This window comes from Nyctereutes procyonoides, unplaced genomic scaffold (genome assembly GCF_905146905.1).
Source record: "Nyctereutes procyonoides isolate TBG_1078 unplaced genomic scaffold, NYPRO_anot_genome, whole genome shotgun sequence".
Lineage (NCBI taxonomy): Eukaryota > Metazoa > Chordata > Mammalia > Carnivora > Canidae > Nyctereutes > Nyctereutes procyonoides.
In genome coordinates this window covers 8013511-8030363 of record NW_026575131.1, presented here as the reverse complement: position 1 = coordinate 8030363, position 16853 = coordinate 8013511, and the positions used below count along the sequence as shown (strand labels likewise).

The following is a 16853-nucleotide window of genomic DNA, read 5'->3' as shown; positions in this document are numbered from 1 at the left end:
ACCTTGTCCTTGGCAGCCAGACTTTGGCCTTTCCATGCCCCCCAAATTCCTTCCTCCAAGGTCCCCAGCATCTTCCTTGTTGCCAATCGAGAGACGAATTTTTCCAGCTTCCTCTCACCGACCTCACTGCCTCGTGCGGCCACTATCTCCTCCTGGCACTAGACCCCACTCTCGTGGCCCGCCTGCCCCAGGGCTCTGGCCATTTCTTCTTCTCCTCCCTCAGGGCTCCTCTTGCCTCATCTTTTAAATCTCTGCCCCTATGGCCCCTTACTCAGCCCTACTTTCTTCACCACACCTATCCCCCTGGCTTTCAGTGCCCACCTCTCCCTAGCATCACCCTCTCTCCAGCCCATACCTCCTCTCCCTCTGTTCTTTTAGCCTCATCTACTGTGGAACACCTCCTGCAGGAAGCCCACAGACCCTGGAAACCTAATAGCCTAAACCTAAACTGTTCTTCACCCCTGTATCATTTCTCAGTGCAGCCCCCGAGACCCACCCTGACCATACCCCATCCACTCACTCACTTCCTGGATTCATCAGAGCCCTTCCTGCAGGCCACCTCTCCTATCTATGCCCTGGAGCAGCCACGTTCCCTCGTCCTGAGGCTTTTTCCTGCTCACCTACCTTCTCTGTTTACATGTGCTTCGGGGTCAGAGCCTCCCATGTCCCCACCAACGCCTACATGGCCTTGCCACAAGCTCAACTTCAGGCCTTAGGCAAACTGATAGTTCTCCTTGAACCTGTTTCCCCAAGGGCATCAGTGGGTTCCTGAGAAGCCTGCAGGAGCTGCTGTGCTGTGGAAGGTTTCCCCAAGTACCACTAGAGGGCATCTGTCACCCATAGACCAGGAGAGGGCCCTGACAGTAGAAGGGACCCACCAGCCACCTCCCAGCTCTGACTCTAGGATAGGGCACTGGGTGCTGCCACATGCAGCCCCAGGGGCTCCGAACACAGCAAAGGGAGCAGCATTCCTAAGGCCACAGAGCTCTTTGGGGCAGTGCTGCCTTCTGGGCCTCTGGGGGCTCCTCTCTGTGGGCAGGAGCTTGTCTACCTGTGTGATTGCCAGGAGGCCTTGAAATACTGGCCCTTTCCTCTCCAGGCTGGGCTGGTTAGCCCCTAGGAGAAGACAGGAGGCTGCAGGAACAATGGCAGGTTCCTGGCTGGTCCATCCTCAGCCTTGGTTTCTGCTTCTGTAAAATGGGGATCATTATAGCTCTCACCTTATGGGGCCAGGTGAGGAAGGAGTGAGGCTGAAGACATGCAGGCCTGCTGGCTGGCTTCCCCTGAGCTCGGGATGGGGCTGCTCATGGCCAGATGGTGATCCTGACAGACAACTGCCTCTCCCAGTGACAAAGAGCCCTAACCTGGCCTTAGGGCCCCAGGCAAATAGACCTCTCTTGCCAGAACTGAGGCCCCCAGGACTCTGCTGGCTCCTTGCCCCCATCGGGTTGCCTGACCCCCCTTGGGCCCTGCCCTGCCTCTGCCTCCCTCTGGGCCTTTGGGGCCTCTGCCTTCCTTTGAGGATGACCTCTTCTGCCTCCTGCAGCAAGGACCAGGGCTGTGACTAGACGAGACAGACATGGGGGTGAGGCTTGACATCTCTTGTTTGCTAGATGACCTTGGGCCAGCCTCCCTCCTGACTGAGCCTCATTTCCTCAGGCTGGTGCCTGCACCTGTGGTCTGTGATGCAACTCCTGGACCTTGGCAGGGCTTCCCCCATGCTTTGGTAGGCCTGGCCCTGCCCACCTGCACTCCCCTCCCCCCCGAGGACCCACCTGCGTGATGCAGGCGCCGGTGAAGGCCACGATCACAGCCACCACATTGACCGTCAGCTGGAACTGCAGGAATTTGGAGATGCTGTCATAGACATTGCGGCCCCACATCACTGCCTTGACAATGCTGCTGAAATTGTCATCCGTTAGGATGATGTCTGAGGCCTCCTTGGCCACATCCGTGCCTGCGATGCCCTGTGGGGACAGGAACAGGAGACTGTGAGAGGCGGCTGGGGGGTGAGCAGCTCAAGCAACACTGTCCTCATCCCCTACACATCCTCAGTCCTATACAAACCCCCACATGCATACTCCCAACTGCCCAGCACGGCCAGACCACATGGTGTGTGTGTGCATGTACCCCACCCCCTAGACCCAGGCCCCTGAGGCCAGCTCTCTGCCTTTGGGAAGTTGTTCCCTGGCCTACCCTCCCCTTAGCTCCCCCCACCCCCATCATTGCAGGGAGCCCCCTTCCACCCTTCCAGGGGGACCCCAGGGGCCAGGCTGAGGCTTGAGAGCCCTGGACCCATGAGGTGGATGGTGGGTGAGCTGAGTGTGCACTGGGTGTCCTGCACAGACAGCTTGAGGCTGTGTTGTCCATAACCCCTGCCCATGAGCTCCTGCCAGGCCCCACCCTGGGGCCCAATGCGAGCTGCCCCTACCATGGCAAAGCCCACGTCAGCCTTCTTGAGTGCAGGCCCATCGTTGGTGCCATCCCCCGTCACGGCCACCACCTGCCGCTGCTCGGTGTGTGTGCTATCGATGATGCCTGTGGGGTGGGGCGGGAGTGCGCTCAGGGCCCCAGGACACTCCATGGGCCAGAGGCAGCCCCGGCCAGCCCTGACCGTTGGGAGGACCCCGGGCCGGGCACAGCCTCCTCTTTGGCCCCTGCCCTGCCACCCCCTCCTGTTGTGGCTCTTCCCAGCTCCAGGCTTGCCTGCGGCTGCCAGCATCTGCAGGGGATGTTGGGCACCTCAGTCCTCTGCGGTCTGGGCCCTGACTGCCTCTCCAGCACACTCTGCACTCTCTGCAGCCCTTGGCCACACTGGAGGCCACCCTGGCTGGAAACACCTCCCCCTCTGCCTGAGTTCTAGGAGCGCCTCTGTTCTCCTATCATCTGCTCCTCCCTCAGCTCCTTCTCCCTGTACACGCATAGTCCCTCCTGAGGAGGCCTGGGCTGTGCCATTTGCCAATGACCCCTGACCCGGACCTCTCTCCAAACATCTACCCTCAACAAAATATTCAGGGGCACCTGGCTGGCTCAGTTGGTTAAACGTCTGTTTGTGTTTCAGGTCATGATCCCAGGGTCCTTGGGCTCCCTGCTCAGTGGGGAGTCCCTCTCCCTCTGCTCCTCCCTGCCCACCCCACCCTACTCTCTCTGTCTTATTCTCTCTCTCTCTCTCATAAATAAAATCTTTAAAAAAGAATAAATAAATAAAAATAAAATATTCAACAAGTTGAATAAACAGCATGTGGCCTTGTCACTGAGCTGGGGCCAGCGGAAAATGGTGGGTGAAAGATGTCATCTTTGGTCACATATGGAACTTGAGAGGATGCAGGCGCCATGGACAGGACAGAAATTTGAATGTCACTCTTGGCATGTCCCTCTCTCATTTCACATCTCACATCCATCACCAAGGCCTGGAGTTTCTGCTCCAAGATCCCACTGGAAGTGAAACATTCCACTTCTCTCTGTCCCCCTCCCCTCTGCCACCAGCATCGTCTCTGCCACCCACTAACCCCAGGCTGCCCGTCCAACCTGCACAGCAGCACCAGGATTTCTCTCTAATCCCTGGGCTGACCTGTTGCCTCCCTCTAAACCAATAGTCATTCTGTCATGGCCCATGCTAGCCTCAGGGTGACATCCATGTTTTTAGCTCCATGCAGAAAGTTTGATGTCCCTGGTGATCAGACTCACCCGTTCTCTGTCCCTGGCCACCCCCAATCTGTGCTCCAGTCATAGGAATGGCTCTCCGTCTACAAAGCCGGCCCCCTTGCCTTGTCTGCTTGGGCTTTTCCGTCGGCTGGCTGGGCCTGTCTTGTGCCTGTAGTCTCAGCTCGGATGCCACTTCCCCTGGGGAAGCCTTTGTGACTCCCTGAGTACCCTTACCTGCCCTAATCAGATTGCTGTAGCTCCCGTATGTCTCTCCCTGCCCTGTGCCTGGTAAGAAGCAGCAGCAGCCCAAGGGATGAGGGAACAGGTTCTCTGAGAAGCCTTTGTAGGTCCTTGCAGCCACTCCCTCAGCCCTGGGGAGTGGTCCAGCTTCCACCCTCTTCAAGGCCTAGCGCCAAGGCCATGTGGTCTGGGACTCATCCTAGGCTGTCCCCCACCTCCCACCCCAGCTGGTGGCAGTCCCCGAGTCCCCAGTCAAGACTCAGCCTCCAGGTTCTGTCCACTGGGCATGCAAGGCCTTCCCTCAGCATGCCTATCTGCTCCTCCAAAGCAGGGAGGGGCCACATTTTCCTCTGTGGCCCCGCAGACTGGTACCTGCTTTGACACAGCCCTCCTGCTGTTCCCAATAGAAGGGGAGCTGGGAGGACACCTTCTCCCAGAGCACTCTCCTCCACCTCCAGAGCTTTGCCACTCCACTGACATGGCCTGCCTGCGTGCGGTCACCAAGGGCCTTCCTGTGGCCATCGCCTATGGTCACATTCCTGTCCTATCTCTCTGGACCTCTCAGTGCCATTCCTGCCGTGGACCATACCTTCCTCCTCGGCAAGCTCCCTTCTTTGTCTTCTTGGACACCGCTGATCCTGGTGTCCTCCCACTCCTCTGGCTGTCTCTTCTCCATCTCTCAGCCTCTGCCCATCACTCATGTGGGAGGTTCAGGGGTTTGGCAGGCTCCCCTGCTCTTCCCATTTAGCACAGCCCACCTGCGTCTTTATCTCTCTGCTGAGCCCTGACTCCACAGATGGCAAGCTGTCTTCTGGACATCTCCACTTGGATGTCACACGGCCTCCAGCTCAGCTGGCCCTAAACTGAACTCATCACTCTCAGATCTGTCCCTTGTGACTCCTGACACCCAGCTGCCCATTCAAAACCCAGGGGCCATCCTGACATGCTGCAAGCTCTTGAACCTGTATATACTGAGGGACTATGGGACCCCTCACCCCATCTCATCCCTCAACTATATCTGAACGACTGCTGGGCCCAGGTCCTTCTACCACCCAAATAGGTCTCTGACCTATTGACTTCCAGCTCCACCTGTGCTGTCATCACCCTACCCTGGTCTGGGAAGTAGCTCTTACAGCTGGACAATCCTGGTGGTTCTCCCCACAAGTGGGCAATGAACTTTATAAAATAACACTTTTCCCCTCAAGGCCTTCCCAGTGGCTCCCAATGCTGGGCTAACAGCACAGGTCATTGGCCTGGCATTCAAGGCCCTACATGATCTGACACCGGCACCCTCTTCTCTGGTCTTCCTCTCTCGCCTGAGGTCCCTGCCTGGCCAACTGAGCTTCTTTACATTTCCTGAAGGTGTCTGGGAAGCTTTGCCTCTGGTCTTTCACAGTGCAGTTCTCTGACCCACCTGAAAACAAAAGCCCTTTCTCCTGGACCCTCGACCTACCTTCGATGGCCTATGATGTGCAATCCATCCCCAGCCTGAGTGAGACGCCAACAGAGGGCCCCATCCTACCCTTCCACTGATAACAGCCTCTAGGTCTGTGGAAGGAAACCTGTTTGATGTCTGCTGGATGGACTCTTTGGACCATGAATTCTAAGATGGAAGGAACATGTCTGCCAAGAGCAGGGCCTGGCACTTAGCAGATCCTTAATAAATATTTATCAAGAGAATGAGTAAATGAATGAGTGAGTGATTAAGAAAGAAATGGGGATTTGCTGGGGGGCTTCTTGCTCTGGTATCTGTGATTCTGAGATTCTGAGTCTCTATCCCCAAGCCGGATCTGCCTCCTCTAATGTCCTTGGGCAGCATTTTGGAAGAGGAATCCAAGATGCCCCAGGGATGACCTCAGCCAGAAACCTGCCCTTCTATGGCCATTTTAAAGATGGAGAAATTGAGTCCCAGTAGAGGGGAAACTTGCCCAAGGCTATAGAACAGGTTAGTGGAAGAGCCAGGACTTGAAGTCAGGGCTGTATGACTCTAAAAGTGCCCAGCACCCGGCCACCTACATGGGCTCAACAAATGGTATGCTCCTTCTCTCTGGAGGAAGACAGGGAAGGAGAAGGATGCTAGCTTTTGGTCTCATCTCTCAGGTTGCTATTCCCAGGAGAGCCCACCCCTGGGGTTCTGGTCACAGATGTTTGTTGGAGTCCTCAGAGATCATGCAGACCAGGAAGACAAGCTCTGGGGCCAGGCTGAGAATATAAATAAGTCAAGTGGGCTGGATGTCAAACAATAAGGAGTGGTGAAGACTGATTCAAAGTGAAAGGAGAGTCTGTATAAAGCCATCCAAATTCAACATAAAAAAAGGCACTACATCAGTCAAATATAACATGTCTGTGGGCCCTATTTGACCCTCAGGTAAAGACTTTTGGACCTAGACAGGCCCAGCCCATTGTTTTCTAGAAGAGGTGGAACCCAGAGAGAAGATTCACAACCTCCCCATCCCACTGTGGCCCTTAGAGGCCCTCCCAGGGCTGCAATGGGGTGAAACAAGGGTGTTGCCAGGTGTGGGGAGCTCCGCGCAAAAGCCCCTCTGTCCTGGAAAGAGCTGCAGGTACCAGGAGAGGAGCGGATTCTGGTCTCAGAGCTGCCCCCCCCAAGTCTTACCTTTGACGAGGGTATGCTTGTCCGTGGGGGAGGAACGAGCCAGCACCCGTAGCTTTGGCCAGATCTTGTCAATTCGCTCCTGTTCAATCTGGAGAGGGATGGGGGAGGGAGTGGGTTGGGAGGAGTATCAGAGAGAGAAACTGAGGTCTGGAGAAGGGAGAGGACTTACCCAAAGTGAGTGGGTTCTTAGTGGTACGCTGGCTGTCTTCTCTACAGTCATGCAGCCCCCATGCCTCCCAGCCCCCATCCTAGCTCATCCCTTGGAAGCTTCCTTGTGTTGGGCACTTACCTCCCCCTTCTCATTGCGGATCCTCCGGTTGAACTCCTTGCCCTCCAGGCATAGAAAGTCTTCCCCAGGATGGATGATGCCACACTTGATGGCGATGGCCCTGGCTGTGTTGATATTGTCACCAGTGACCATGCGAACTGTGATGCCTGCCCTCTGGCACTTGCGGATGGCTTCTGGGACCTGGCAGGAAGGCAGAAGCAATGGGGGTGAGTACCACCTAGGGCAGGCCCTCACTTCCCTTATGGATCCCAGAGTGAGCCCTGTTCACAGGCAGCTCCAGTGTAAGGGGCCTGGATGACCATGAGATACTGATAGCACATATGGCATGTGGGCTGTCTCTTCCCTTTCTGTGCCTGTGGCAGGCATTGTTAATCGATCGCAGAATCCTCTGATTAAACCCTGATATGGTCTCAGAATTCTCAGTGGAGTCCCAGGCAGCTACCACTTCCCACCATATTATCCCTCTCTGAGATAAAACCCTAGGCTATCCTGACCTGGGCAAGGACTTTGAGAAAGACCTCAAGAACACTTCAGGTGAGAATAGAACACTCTAGTATGGCATAGGAATGTGTCCCTGCTTTATACACATGCATAATTCCTGCAAAGTCAGTGATAGATAAATATGTTCTTGTATTTTCAGGGTTTTTTTGGGGGGGCGGGCATTGCATTTGGGAACACTGCATTTACAGAATGTGACACTGGCTTAGAATAAATACAAATGATTATACTTCATGTAAAATAGGACATTTCCATGAGAGAGTAAGGACTACCTCCTGCCCTCTCTGACTGTAATGATAGACTGATGTCTGGGCCAATGAGGCCAGAGTAGACCCAGCCAGTCAGAAGTGGGGTAAGCACCATCCCCTTTCCCAGTCCCTGCTCCTAGGCAGAGCTGTGGATTTATTTGCCCCGCAATTAGGATGCAGAAATCAGCCTGGAGCTGCTGCAGCCCTTTACACAAAACATAGATCAACTGAACAAGTGATTCTTACCCATGGGCAGTGACAGATGATAAAATAATATGGTAATACTTGCTGGTTGCTGCAAAACGTCTTTGAGTGGAAGAGGACATGTCAAGGGCAGAAAATCCAGTTGTACTAAAAGACCAAAGCACTTTAGAATCTCACGCTTGGAGAGGCTGAGTCTAACTCTCATTCTTCACACACATCATAGTTCCTGGGAGCTCACTTCCATCCCCACTCTGCCAAGCCACGGCTGAGAGGGACTGAACTTGCACTTCGCCCCCCAAAGTCAAGGTCAGTGGCCCTTAACCACCGTGACTGGGGCTTTTATCTGAGGGGAGAATTTGGAGCCAGACACACACACAGGGAGACTGTCAGGTGATGATGAAGGCAGAGATTGGGTGCTGCTGCCAGAAGCCAAGGAGTGCTGAAGATTTCCAGCGAACTCCCATAAACTTGAGGGTGGGAATGGGGGAGGGGTGAAGGTCTGAAGCAGATTCTTCCCCAGGGCCCTCAGAAGAAACCAACCCTGCCAACACCATGACTTTGGACTTCCAGCCTTCAGAACTGTGAGACAGTCCAGTCCTGTTGTTTGAGCCCCATCCCCCCCACCGCCCACCCAGCCTGTGTAACTTTGTTATGGCAGCCCCAGCAAACTAATACAAAGGGTTAGAACATTGGTTCAAAACCTGACTGTAGGCAGCTCCTGACCGCTGGTCCCCTTCCCATCCTTAGGAATTTTAAACACAAGGCTTGATCTTGAAAATATTTAGCCTCTGTCCACCCCCACAGCAGCTGCTGTTCCTTCTGCACAGAGCACCACCATTCCAAGGTGGGGTCACTGCCCAGACCTTACCCAATCTCCCTGCCTCTGGCCTTACTCCTCTTCTATCGTTCCTCCACCTGACCGCCAGCGACCTGCCTGAAGTTCAGCCTGGGTGTCATACTCCTTCAGGGGTTCCCCCCTGCTGCTTGTAGAGAAAAACAAGACTCCTGAGCACAGCCATCTTGTGGTAGAGCAAGGAACAAATATCGTGAAGAGGCAGGTTCCAGGCCAAGGTCAGGAGGCCTCTCTGGCTACTAGAATTGTATGAGACCAGCTCTGTGGTGACAGGTAGTGATCTCCCCGTCACAAGGGCTAGAGCAGGGTAAGCTGACCAGAGATCTCCTCTGGGTGTGTTTCCAGGGCTTGGGGCCACGTGAGCAAGGCCTCTGCCTTATGCCGCAGTGCCTGCTTGCATAGGTAAACATGACCTCTTTCTACAGAGCCAGAGGGAGTGGGGATGTGGAATGTCCAACATCCTGCTTACATAATTTATCGATTTCCTCACAACAGCTGTAACCTGGATGGCAGCCCGTGTCTCCTGATCCAAGAGGAAAGGAAAGAGCCACTGCTCTGTTGGCTCTATATGCCTTATCTGGCTCCCCTTCAAAGCAATAATTCAGGTTATGTTTGACTGAAAGACGCTTGAGGTCTTGGAGTTGGAAGGGGCTTCAGGTCATGACTCTGACTCTCTGTTCATTGCCGAGATTCCTGTTAGGCATCCCAACAGATGGCCAGCCAGCCTCTGCTTGCATGCCTCTGACGATGGGGTCCTCACTCCCTCTAAGGCTGACCACTCTATAGTGGAACAAGTCTATCATATCCTTTCACACAATCATTCTTTTTTTCAGATGAGAGCAGTTGTTCTGGGCCTGACTTGTACTCTTGCAGGAGGCAGGGTCTTTGGTAAAGATCTCTGTACAAAGAGCTCTGGGAGCACAGAGGAGGGTGCCATTCCTTCAGAAGGAAGTAGATGGAGAGAAGAAATATGCGAAAGCTTCTTGGAGAAGGAGATGTTTGAGCTGCTTTTGTTCAGCCAACACTAACTGAGGCTCTGGTGCCTGGTACGGCGCCCTGGCTGGGGCTACACAGATGACCACTTCATTGTGGCCTGGGCCAGAGAGAACTGTTCCCTGAGATGCACTGGGAGAGAAGGTGCCAAGGGGGCTGTGGAAAGTGTGGCAGGTGTTCTGGAGGGGCTGAGGCTGAGGAGGATGAGGGGCAGGAGCTGGTGGCCATGAACTAGAGAAGGGCCTGCACTCAGAAGGTGCTGGAATCAGGGGCTTGATACCAAGCCTGGGAGCCATGGTAAGTTCTGAACTGGGGATGAGGTGATTAGTACCGTGTTTTAGAAAGACTCATGCTTTCAAGGCTGTCTTGGGGAGTTGAAATCTGCCTGCTTGGAATCCCACCCTCTGGGGCTCCCCAAAACAAGCTGGCTCAGGGAGAAAAAGGAGGCAGCTAATTTTTATTATGGCTCCCACAGTTTCCTCTGTGTGGTGGAGGCTTCTCTGCCTCGGAGAGGGGGATCAGGAACTGAAAGGTGGGGTTGAGCTTTGCCCTGGGGACCCAACCGAGTGTTGGCTTCCTCATTTGTAAAAGGGGGATGAGTTTTATTTTTTCCTAAAGATTTTATTTATTTGTTCATGAGAGACACACACAGAGAGTCAGAGACACAGGCAGAGGGAGAAACAGGCTCCATACAGGGAGCCTGAGGCAGGACTTGATCCCAGGACGCTGGGATCACACCCTGAGCCAAAGGCAGACGCTCAACCACTGAGTCCCCAGGTGCTCCACTCTCCCCCTTTTAATCTGTGTGTCACAAATCTCTCCCTCTCTCCTGTGCAATGCCTTCTACTCATGAAGCAATTCAGGATTCCTCCAACCCAATGGGGTGCTTCCTTAAACCGCATTCAGCATTTCCTTGCCAAAGGGACTGGTTCATTTGTTTGACAAACAGCTACTGAACATCGAACTCTTCTGGGCACTGAGGATCCAGAGATGATTAAGACTTAAGCCACAGAAGCACTGATCTGGCTGAAATACACTTTCCATGTAGACAAAATAACTGTAAAATTAAAAAAAAAATTCCTTCTTTTGCTAAAATTATCCAAGATTTTTCTCACTGAGGAAAAACAGCCAGAAAATGGGTGCTTCCTGTTTTCATTAAATAAAGGCTTTCAAACATCTGTTGTTTCTGGTGACACCCGTTGTCTGTGACTCCAAGGGCTCCCAACACCCCCGGATAACCGGGCAAATCCCAGACTGCTGCTCTCCTGATGGCTTTATCTGCTGTGGCTTCAATCAGTATTGGAAAATGTACCCGAGGCAGCATGTTACATGTGTCTGGGGGGTGATCAACAAGCCTGTTTTGATCTGTTCTGTCTTCTGTCTTCTCAAGGGAAGAAGGCAACATGATTTGTCCCCTTGACAGATGCGAAAACTGAGGGAGGCAGAGTTTATGTTCCAGTGACAGCTGGAAAAGGAATCTGAAAATGTTCGTAGGACCCTAGAGGTGGCCCAGGCTGAGGTTTCTGGTCTGATCAGCCTCAGGGTTGCCTGGGAGAGCCTGCCCAAAACCACAGGCACAGACACTGGCCTAGTCACCCAAGGAGCTGGTGACGGTGGCTGCCTGTGAGGCGGGAACCAGCATGAGAGGCTGCTTCACTGTCTGCGCTATTGAACCATTTGAGTTTAGCTCCATGTGTATTAATCACCTAGCCTAAGAGCCAAATAAATCAAAAGCCATCCCCACCCCATTGGGAAATGCTGAGTCAACAGGTCAGAGCTTTTATGCTTTCAAGTTAGCGTCACCAGCAACTGTGCTGTGTCCCTTACTTGGGAATGTCCAACTCTAATTGTTCAGATGGGGAAACGGAGACCAAGGGAAGGGATGCACCTGAGGTCTTCTGTGAAGGAGTGGCAGGGGCTGGATTCGAGTCCTTATCCCTTAACTCTGCTGTGTCACACTAGTAAGTCACTGCTCCCCAAAACAGCTCACAAACATCGAAATCTACATCCTGGAGGAGAGCCTGGGGGAGAGAGTAGGTACTAACTTGATGGAAGCAAAGAAAAGTATCAGGGTAAGCCCTCCAGCCGGTCGTCTCAGAATGCTGGAGCTTGGCAGGCCATCTAGGCCAACCTCCCATTTTACAGATGAGGAAATGGAGGCACAGAGAGGGGAAGTGGCTTGTTAGTGGCAGAGTTGGGGCTTGGATCTAGGCCCCCTTTCTCCAATGTAGATGTCTGCAAGATGGGTGGAACAGCTGTCCCTTCCCAGAGTCTGAGCCTGAAGCCAGCTTCTTTGGATGATCATGCTATCAACAGAATATGCCGGGACCCAGCTTAGCCTCTCCTCACCCTCCTGACTTAGAACCACTTGCCCTTCCATTTCTGCAGCACCCAGGAGAAGGGCCTAGGGCAGGAAGGCAGAAAACCTGTTCTAATCTGGGTTTGCTCAGCCACTTAGTGCGAGACTTTGGGAAGGAACATCACTGTCCCGGCTTGGCCTCACTGAGGGTGTGCGGAAGCATTTGGTCCAGGTCAGCAGCAGCTCAAACCTAGAATCATACCCCTTTAGTGGATTGTCAAATCAGTGTAGTGGGTGGTAATTAGCATTACAAAAAAGAAAGAAATAGAAAATGCTTCCAAGTGCATCACATTACTTTCTGATATCCTTATTTTGGTTAACTGTGTGTGTTTACTGAATCATGATATAAAATACATCTGTTATTAGTACAGGTCATGACAAAAAAAAAAAGGGTATGTGTCTGATATTACTTCCCACCCCATCTCAGGGATGCTTCGGAGTTAGGGTGATGGGCTAGGAGCTCTTGGAATGGGAAGGACAGGGAAGCTGCAGGCTGGCCTTGTCTGCTGTGTGGAGACTAGACCAGGAGATAACCGGTCATGGGAAGCCTGAACCCATTAGCGCCTGGTAATGACTGGGCATCCCAGGGAAGGCTGATAAATGGCTTGTCAGTCCAGGGAGAGACGCGGTCTGCAGGAAAACACATATGGCCGAGCACCTGGGACACAGTTTGCCTTTGCTGCTTTGAGGCTCTGGGTGGGAGTGAGGAGGCCTATGGGTGGTAGAAGTGTGTGAGATAAGTACCAGGCATGGTATTGGAAGATGGGTGTTCAAGTCCTTTCGTTCTCATTCATTCATTCCACACTTAATTGAGCACCTTCCAGAGGCTGGGCTCTGTGTTAGGGGCTGTTATGTGTCACTAGACCCAGAATTTTGAGTCTACTGGGAAGAAACATGAAAGGAGGGGACCCACATTCATGGACCACCTACCTCATGCCAGACTCTGCCTGTTGCTTGTGTGTGTGTGATTTGACACCTCATAGTAGCTGGGGATGTATATATGTGGAGAATACTTTTCCTATCCGCACTCTACAGATGAGGAAACAGAGGCTCAGGGAGGTTATGTAACTGGCCCAAGGCCACATAGCTAGTAATGCTGGGACCCAGGATCCTAGGTCTGTCTGATGCCTGAGCTCACACTCTTGGCATCGCCTTTCCTTGCTGCTAAAACATGAAAATCCATGTCCGTGACATTCGAGTTTCACTTGGTCTTTGGAACACAGACTCTCAGAACATCAGGGCTGGGAATTTGGAAAACACCTTGTCTACTTCCTTTCACTTGAAAGAAGGGAAACATGGAGGCTCCAAGAGGATCAGGGAACAGCAAGAGGCCCCCCGTGGAACAGTGTCAAGGCAAGTGGGGAACAGCGATGTCGCCTCTGGTGGAGGAAGGTGGCCCTGAGAGATACAGTCACTGCCTTCCAGTCACAGCCGAGGCCAATTTGGGTCCAGCCCGGGCTGGCCTGGGAATCAACACCCAGCTGCCGTGTTGGTCCTCTGGCGACATGGAGGCCAGCCTCTCTGTGCCTTGTCCTGTGTGCTGGGCTCTGCCCTCTAGGGCCCCCCAGGGTGAGGATTCGCTCTGCCTGCCCACAGTGATGTGCTAGAGATTCGAGGCAGCCCCCTCTTTTGACTGACCACACGGGCCCATCTGTGCAGGGCAGGCTGACAGCACAGGGCCCTGCAAGTCCCCAGCACTGAATTCTGGCCCCCCACCCCCCACCAGGTGCAGATGCAGCGAAAGGAGGCTGAAGACCTATGGGGGCCGAGCACACAGTAGGTGCACTTACTACATCATCTTCCTGGGTCCTTACAGGGAGGGGTGCTGTTATCCCCTTCTCTTCTGCTTGAGAATCTGACCTTGGGTTGACTTTCTAGCTCTGTGCCCCTGGAAACCTGATAAAGGGAGACTGTCGGCTATGTCGCTGTGCAAGCCTGCCAGGGTTAACTGATTGGGAAACTGGGTCTGAATGGACAGAATGCTAACTTGGGGTTTTCCTGAATACTGGTGGCCTTTGTTTCTGGGTGTCTCCTTTGTGGGGATCCTGGAATCCAGGCCTATGGCTGTGTTATAGGAGATCTTGACTCCTGGGGGGCAGGAGGCTTCTAAGGCAGGGGAGACCCTATGCTTGTCCCTTCGGGGCAAGGAAGGTTTCTGGATGGTTGGGTGGATGAACTGCCCCCATGGCAAAGCAGCGCCTACTGGCAGGGTGTGGGGCGCTACCCCATGTCCTGAGCAGATCAATGCCAAGTGCGGCCTACGTTGGTCTTATGAATCCAAATGCTTAGGAGTAGGTAAGGAGAAAACCCTGTGGACACTACAGGGAAACAGGCTCAGAGAGGTGAGGCAACTTATGCTAGCTAGTCAGCAAGCTGGGATCCCAGCCTCTCCAAGCCTGCTGGGAGGCGGCTTACCTCGGGCCGCACAGGGTCCTCGATGCCCACCACGCAGATGCAGGTTAGGTCATTGAGGATGTCATTCTCATTGTCCCAGTCGGGCTCAGGGCTGCTGGGGAAGTCACGGTAGGCCACACAGATGGTGCGGAGCCCATCGCAGGCCATGGGCTCGATCACCTTCTTCACCATCTCGTCCCGGTCACGGGGCCGGAAGACCCGGGGCTCCCCTGCCCCGTTGAGGATTTTGCAACACCTGGGAGCCAATGGGAGGGAGATAGGTGAGGTCCAGCCAAGGGCCCAAGGGTCCTCCCTCTGACCAGCTCGAGCTCACCTCCCCCTCCCCAGTGATGCCCAGCTGGCCGTGGTTGGTCATCCAGGGTCCGTCCAGTTCATCTCCCACAATGCTTCAGGGCTGGTCCAGGCCCCTGGGCCCCAGGCAGGAATGAAATCAGGACCAGCCAAAAAGAAATCAGGCAGCCTTCTTGCAATATCTGCCCCAGTCCATTCAGCAAGAGCACATCACATCTACTTTGATCTGTCTTATATTCACAAGATTTCATCTGAAAAAATAGTTTCACAGCTAAAATGATTTTCAAAGGGCATGAAACCTAGGCTAGTGGTTCTGGACCTTGCTGGCACATTAGAATGGCTTGGGGGGAACACAGAATAGATAAAAACCCACGTGTGAGCTCTACCTCAGAGGTTCCAATTGGTTTTTAGTATATTCTTTTAGAGAGGGAGTGGCGCAGGGGCAGAAGGAGAATCTTAAACAGGCTCCATGCCCAGTGCAGAGCCCAACGCAGGGCTCAATCTCATGACCCTGAGATCATGACCTGAGCTGAAATCAAGAGTCAGATGCTTAGGGGTCTGAGCCACCCAGGTGCCCTGTATCAGTGGTTTTTTTAAAAGCTTCCTGGGGTGATTCCAATGTGGAGTCAGAGTTGAGAACCACTGGGCTACACCAATCCCCTCAAGGTATGAGTGGGGAAACTGAGGTCCTGAGACTGGGAGTGACTTGCCTAGCTCTCCAGGCTTATCTCTGGCACCTGGAGCCAGAGAGCACTAGCTAACAATGAACATCACTACAGTCAACCAACTCTGTGCTGAGGGAAGTGAAATAAGGGAGCTTTAACAGTGACAAGGTGGCACTTCCTGATGATCCGGTGATGTAGGGAGGAGTAGGGGGAGGGCTCTTTGTAGAAATTTTAAAGGGGAAACTGGAGAAAGCACGTGGAGGTGGTTCTGCCGTGTGACATAGGGCAGGGGCCCCTCCCTGCACCCCAGGATGCCAGACGGCCCTCCAGCCCAGCCTGCGGGACAGCCTGCTCGACGTGGTGGTCTGCACGAAGCTGTGGTCCCCACTCCCTGCCCCCCACCCACGCCGGCGCCTCTTACTTCTTGAGCACGATCTCAGAGGCGCCCTTGCTGTACATGCGGAAGCTCTCGTCGGGCAGCTTGATGACCGTGCTCATGGACTTGCGCACGGAGTTGAAGGTGTACACCTTGTACAGCTTCTCCTCCGGCATCTGGCTGCGCACCGGCTCATAGTCTTGCTTCAGGTCCAGCACGAAGCCCAGCAGGCCGCACTCCGTCTTGTTGCCCACCTGCCGAGGCAGGGCACCCTCCTTCTCTGGGGGCTGTGGAGAGAGGCCGGGGTTGCCTCTGTGTCCCCCACCTCCTCAGTGAGCCCTGTGTGCCCCCCTGTCCCACCACCTGCACCCTCAGCCCTCTTCAGCCTGGACCCAGTCCTGGCTCTGGATGAAAGGAGCAAGGTCAGCTTTTTAAAAATTACAAACTTGTTCAAACATACAAGCAGGATTGAGAATAAGAAAAGAAACACCTGTGTACCCTCCATTCAGCTTTGTGGAACCTGAGCATGATGCCATGTTTGCTTCAGATTTTTCTTTCTTGAGGAGAACATGGCAGATACAGGTGTGCCTCCCCCCCCATGTATCCCTCCCTGTCTGCAGAGTCCATCTCTTGCCCCAGAAAGAACCTCTATCTTAAAAGTGGTATTATTACCCCATTTGTTAAAAAAATATTTTTTAAGATTTTATTTATTTGACAGAGAGAGAGAGCACTTGAGTGTATGAGTGTGAAATGGGGAGGCACAGAGGGAAAGGGAGATAGAGAATCTTAAGCAGGCTCTACGGCCAGCGTGGAGCTGGGTGCAGGGCTCTATCCCAGGACCCTGAGATCATGACCTGAGCTGAAACTAAGAGTCGGATTCTTAGCCAACTGAGCCACCCACCCAAGTGCCCCTACCTGGTATGTATTTTAAATTTTTATTTTGAGATAGCTCTAGATTCACATGCAATAAGAAATAGTAAAGAGAGATGGCATACACTCTTCATCCAGTTTCCCCTAGTGCTCACCTGTGTAAGAACACAGTACAACGTCGCAGCCAAGATACTGACATTGCTGTAATCAAACCCACCTTCCTCAGAGTTCACCAATTTTACATGCACTTGTGTGTGTGTGTGTATGTGTTTAGTTCTATGCAATGGCAT

General features: G+C 53.4%; 1 protein-coding gene across 3 annotated transcripts in view; it reads right to left on the bottom strand.

The window, feature by feature from the left end:
- The window catches only part of ATP2B2 (ATPase plasma membrane Ca2+ transporting 2), a 375363-nt gene that overhangs the window by 18854 nt on the left and 339656 nt on the right, over positions 1–16853 (bottom strand). For all 3 annotated transcript variants that reach the window (XM_055344601.1, XM_055344599.1, XM_055344600.1), the window contains 6 exons: positions 15739–15980; positions 14362–14596; positions 6792–6971; positions 6503–6590; positions 2432–2538; positions 1776–1967 (listed from right to left, as the gene is read on the bottom strand). In XM_055344601.1, coding sequence (XP_055200576.1) covers positions 1776–1967; positions 2432–2538; positions 6503–6590; positions 6792–6971; positions 14362–14596; positions 15739–15980 — 1044 coding nt within the window. The remainder of the gene's footprint in view (positions 1–1775; positions 1968–2431; positions 2539–6502; positions 6591–6791; positions 6972–14361; positions 14597–15738; positions 15981–16853) is intronic.